We start from the raw sequence: 6,000 nt of genomic DNA, 5'->3' as shown, positions 1-6,000 counted from the left end.
GGGAGAAAATAGAACTTCTAGCAGCATGAGTGGTTGAGCCTCTAGTGTTAAACCTGTTGTAAGATAATAGAAGATAATAGAAAGCCAAAAGGACTGTTGGCCTGGTATGAGATAATAGAAGATCATAGTAGGCCAAGAGGACCCTTGCCGAAGGAATTGCTTTTACCACCCCCATGAGGTAATAACGTTGGTATGTACCATGGCAGTAGCACCTTTGTTGTGGAGTTGATGTGTATTGTTACAGTTTTCATAGAATAAAAACTCCTTCATGCATTCGGTTTGTTACCCAGGTAGTGTTGATTTCCTTCTTGTCAGCAATAGAGGGATTTCTAGGGAGATTAGATGACTTGACTGGTAGTAAAGTTCCAGGAATAGGAAAGATGAGAACCTTATTTTACTGCTATTGTTGATGAAACAGTGTAGATGTAGATCTGTAATGTGATGAAGTACATATTCTCGAAGAACCAGAGAATCTCTACTTCTTTATTTAACTTCATTAAGGCACTCAGACTGCCTGGAAGAGAAGTTAGTTGGTACCTTCTTGGTGGAGCACGGGGTTAAGCAGGTGGTTGTAAATGGAGAGTTGTTAAGACAGTCAATCCCTATGGGAAAAGGAAATAATGTAATGACTAATTTCAGTACCTCTTCTGGGATAAAGAGAATAGAGAAAACTGTTGTATGTGATGAAAAGTGTATCTTTGAATCTACAGTAGTAGATTCTATTGTAGTACTTAGCAGTGATGTTATTATGCATTTTTATACTTCTTTTGAAGATGCTGTATACCTCTTGACGAATAGAGATGGAAAGGCAGTTAGATTGCTTGTTTGTTTTGTGTCTTTTGCCAGTTGTATGAGTTTTAATTGTTTAGCTTTGTTCCTGTAATTTCTGTGGCAACATTGTGGCTACAGCCTTTGATGTTTATCTAATGGTAGCTAGTTTTGAATCGATATCTTTGTTGGCTTGTGTTTGCTTTGTAGTGATGGAGGTTTGTGGCTTTTTTGTTGTTGTTTTGAGCATTATATCTAGAAAGTTGGAATTATTATAGAAATGGAATTTAAGAGAAGTGTAATTTAGTTCTGAATTTATAGTGAAAATGCTTGATAAACATTTTCCTGAGCTCTTTGAAGGCTATATTTCTTCAAATACCAGTTTATTCAAACATGGTATGCAGTTACAACATGCTGCTGATCTGAGTCCCTATAGTTTTAATGTTTTCGTGGGCTTCTGAAATGAACTGATTTAAGTGGAGTATAGAATAAAACCACTGACTTCATGCCTGTTTACTCACTGAAGAAGGCAGTAATGTCTCATGCCCTCAAGAAATATCAGTCTGATACAGTCATCTTTTTCCTAAGATGCCAGTGGACACAGCATAAAAGCTGCTGTCCACTGTGGTACCTGTTTTAAGTTACCATAGCTTAACTTTATTTCAGCTTTTCCTGTTTAGTTAATCTTTAGAAGCACTGTATAAAATAATTCCTGTATGCATTTGCATGCATTTGTGTGTACTTGTACATACATGTGTGTATATGAATGAATATGTGTATGTATGTCTTCAGCAGTTGAAACTAATGTTCAAATGTAAAGCGTAGGCAAATTGTTGCTATTCTGTCAGTTCACTGTTTTCTCATTGATATTGGTAGTCAGGGAGGTTCTTGGCGTGGGTCAAGAATAATGAGGAAATCTCCTCTTCTGCACAATGCAGAATAGTTTCTTACTTCAGTCAGAATCTGTCTGTTTTGTTGAAATAATTTTGTTGTAATAATTCACTGGTGCTGGTAATTACCTTTTAATTCCCTGTACTACCAGATGAGATTAGAATTATATTTACATTCTTCATTAGACTTACATTTTTCAAATTAAATTTTAAGGTTAGCGCTGAGCATTTTTGTAAGCTCTTAAAATTAGTTGTAACATATTATTTTGCTTGTCTGTCAAATGCTGACTGATGCAGTTTGTTTCTATACACTCTTATACACAGAAGGGTTTATACATGTGCCAGTGCATGTTTTTATACAGCTTCTTTTCTTTCTGTGATATGTTGGATCACTTTTAACATTTGGTTTTTTTGTTTGGTTGTTTTTTTTTTCCAAACAGAACATCTTTACAAATCATGCCCTGGATGTGAATGTCAGATGGTTAGCTGTGTTGTATTTTAAAAATGGAATTGATCGCTACTGGAGACGAGTTGCGCCACAGTAAGTTCTGACTCCCTTCCACTTAACCTACAGCAGGTTTTGGTACACTTCCCCAGCTGATAGTCAGCTAATTCCTTTGTAGACAGCAGCTGCTTTGGAGTTGATGTTGAAATTGATTAAAACTTAACAATGCTGTGTCCCTATCTGCTCTCATATTACTTCTCACAACTTTCTTCATGTTTAAAAAAACTGAGCTACAAGTGTGTTTCGTAGTCATCAGGTTTTGAGGTAACATTATGAGGTTTGTAATTATTATGTAGATTTTCTGATAGTGCAGATATAGTAGGAGTGAAGACTCTGGAAAGGTTACTTGTGCAGATTTCATATGATTCAGAATTCTCATTGAATTATATGCATGGGAAAGAGGCACTACCTAACACGATAGGAAATTCTGGTCTTCCTTTTCTTCTCCTATTGTATCTGTTCTGATAATGCATGACAAAAAGCTCTCCAAAGAAGCTACAAGTCTAGTCAGTATTAAGCACTGAATATTTTACTTGTTATAAAGTTACAGTGCCATTATTAATTGTTGCAAAGAATTATGTAATTCACAGAATCACTGAATGGCTTGGTTTAAAAACCATGTACTTTCAACCACCTACTATGGGCAGGTTGCCACCCACCATATCAAGCTGCCCAGTGCCCCATTCAACCTGGCCTTGAACACCTCCAGGGATGGGGCCCCTGCACCTTCTCTGGCAGCCTGTGCCAGGGCCTCACTGCCTTCTGACAGATAACCTACTCATATAACCTATTAATGTAGCTTTAATTCATTTGTAAATCAGAGCTAAAGAAAGTTTCTTTTAAAGCAATAATTCTTGAATACTTACACACATGTGAAGAACATTCCATCTCCAGGAACAGTCACAGTATACTAAATGCCTCTCTTACACTGTGTTCAAGTTTTCCTTGAGTCTAACAGGACTAACTTTGCCCTGTTTCTGCTGAGCAATTGTAGCTTTACAACTGCTATTTCTACATGGTGGGAAGATATTAAGTTGAACTCATTAATTATTTGGAAAGTGGAGTGTTTCGTTCTAATAAAATTCATAGTTGCAGTATACTAAGTCGTAACAACTTCTTTAAAGAGCAGATGATCCTTCTGAAACATATTGCTTTCTGCACGTTTCCCTGTGCTGTCCATCATACTCAGGCTACTTATTCTTTACTTGTGTTAGACTTAAAGCAGCATTTTTCAACAAGTAGTTTTAGAGATAGGCCTTTGAATGTGCTTTATCCTGTTTTCTCAGACAACTTTCTCTGAGTAGATTCTAGATTTGTGATAGCCTGTTTTCAGGCACTGTTTGAGCTATCTTTTGGAAGTGTTATCAGATTGTGGTCTTATTTTATAATTTTGTACATTCTGGGCTTCTTCAGAAATAACTTCTCTCAAGTCTCAGTGGTACTGTGAGTTTCTTTTCCTGAAAATATTGCTGATTTCACATATAATTTATTACTATGAATTCCCATCTTTTGTGGACTTTGTTCTTTAATTTGATTACTATATTAGCAACCTTCATACTATCTTTCATCATATTTTCGTTTGAATGCTGATTTCAAGTAGTATCAGATTTAGACTACTAGTTTGTGAACTAATACATCCTAAAAATATGTATAAATAAACAAAAGCTCCAGAGGAACCTTTTAAATCTGTGGGTAAGTATTTTCCCATGCCACATACACAGAAAAATATGAAAAAGCTTCAAAACTCCAAATTGTGGAAGACTACAACTTCAAGTCTTGGAGACTTAGCAATTTTTCCTCTGGTGTAATTCAGCCCAGAGGTAAGATAACGTATTGAGTGATAAGCACTCTTCATAACTTCTAGTTTGTCTGGAGTTGTAGGTATTTATTGCAGTTTATTAAAGGAAAATAGGCTGATTCCTGTGGTTATGTCTATGAACTCTGCAGTGCATAAATAAGGAGCTGGAGTTCTAGTGTCCAGCAGATGTCAGTGTTGGACTATCTGGATGGTAAATTCTTTGGCACTCCTGTGCGTGGTTTGAGACTTGTGTATGTATGTCACATAAAAACACACTATACCTCTTGGATCCTAATTAATTTCTTAAATTCTTTAGCTTTCTGTCCACTTTGTTTATCATAAACTTCTCTATTAAAGGAATTTCTTCTTTTGCTTTGCTTGTAAATGCCAAAGCTAACTTACAATATTTTTACCTGTAGCAATGAATTGTAGATTTACTGGTTCTGAAATGTCCATTTAGTATGCTTGACAGAAAAGACAGTTCAGGCAAAGGCTCTCATAAACTCACAAAATAAAGGAAATCATAAAGTTGAACAATTGAAACACTTTCTTTGTTTGCTGTTCTTCAAAGTGACATATCTTTACAATCACTGAAATTTGCATGTGTTATCAATTGAGATTAGATTTCTTAGGTACATTATTATTACCTTTCATGTTGTGGGAACCATTCAGATTATGCCTGTGTATCTGGAAATTTTATGCTGCTTTTGTGTATTTACAAACACAACAACAAAAATACAGGCACAGTGGAAATTTTTCTTCTGTGAGTAAATGAAAGTGCTCGAGTCACAATTGTTACAGTAATTACTGTACACTAACTCCTTAATTAGAGTCAGTTTTTACTTTGTATAGTTTTTCTTGTCTCAATATAGCTGCATCTTACTCTGTATGTGAACTTGCTCTTTTACCAATTGGGTTTATGTAAGTTACAGTAAAACCTGATGCCAAAAGACCTTGCAATACTTGAGCGTTTCACTTTTTCTTCAAATACCTTGAGATAGTTGAAAAACAAGGGATGACCTCTTCATAATTTACGTTTGATTTTCTTGAAATATTTTCATTTTCTTGAAATATATATTTTGGTTTGATGATCTTCACCCAGACACTACAATGCACAGATTGCAGTAATTGTCCAACAGTAGTGACAACTCTAAATAAGGATTATTGAGTTTTTTTGGAAATAAAATTATATTCTAATAAATGTATCCTGACAGTGCTCTTTCTGAAGAAGAAAAAACAACATTGCGTGCTGGACTTATTGCCAACTTTAATGAACCAGTGAATCAGGTCAGTAATGAGAAACTGATTTATACTTGAATTGGTTTCTTTCTTTACAAAATATTTAAAAATAATAATAAAATTTACAAGTTTTAATTTATATGTTGCATGTCATACACATCTTCATGTTGAAGTGAGATCCGGTCTCATAATATATATCATAATTCATCTTTTGTTGTTGTTCCTTAGTTTCGGTTTTTGTTCTGTTGCTGGTTGCAGTGACACTTTGTTACCGTTTGCTGTTTATGCAGATATGTGGGATATTCAGGGAATTATTTCACCCAAAAATGACTTTCTCCACTCCCTCTCCTCAGTGACTTTCTTTTTTCAGATGTGGTCGTACACTGATCTGTTTCTCAGTATAACAGCACTAGGGAGGGTGGTGGCAGTGGTGTAACAGGAATGAACAGTTGAGAATGCTGACACATAGACCCACCTAAGCAGTATTGCTGCCCTGTGTCTAATCACAGCTTAAGTGAACTTACGTAAACATAATAAAGATTTAGTAGGATACTGTCTAGTCATATATAATTTAAAGTGACTAAGCTACTGTTTTGATTAGAATAAGGAGTTGTTGTTGAGTTTTGGGCCATTAACGTTAGCTCTAAGTATTCGTACGCTAGATGAATCAGCCTGCCTTCTGCTAATGGATTCTTGCTTATATAAACATGAGATTCTGGGAAGAATTATTAGCTAATATTTTAAGCTAGTTCCTAAAGAACTTTGATCTCTTTATAATCTTTATGCAAAATTTAAATGTT

At 35.2% G+C, this 6,000-nt stretch overlaps 1 protein-coding gene across 1 annotated transcript in view; it reads left to right on the top strand.

Annotated features, from left to right (window-relative positions):
• The first annotated feature begins 980 nt into the window (after positions 1–980).
• The window catches only part of IPO11 (importin 11), a 66,599-nt gene continuing 61,579 nt past the window's right edge, over positions 981–6,000 (top strand). Inside the window, exons 1-3 of the mRNA XM_042825996.1 lie at positions 981–986; positions 2,099–2,199; positions 5,176–5,248. Coding sequence (XP_042681930.1) covers positions 981–986; positions 2,099–2,199; positions 5,176–5,248 — 180 coding nt within the window. The remainder of the gene's footprint in view (positions 987–2,098; positions 2,200–5,175; positions 5,249–6,000) is intronic.

This window comes from Centrocercus urophasianus, unplaced genomic scaffold (genome assembly GCF_019232065.1).
Source record: "Centrocercus urophasianus isolate 14NV4802_14NV808 unplaced genomic scaffold, USGS_Curo_1.0 seq_25, whole genome shotgun sequence".
NCBI lineage: Eukaryota > Metazoa > Chordata > Aves > Galliformes > Phasianidae > Centrocercus > Centrocercus urophasianus.
Note: the sequence above shows the minus strand (reverse complement) of the source record. Positions and strands in the feature narration are given on the sequence as shown.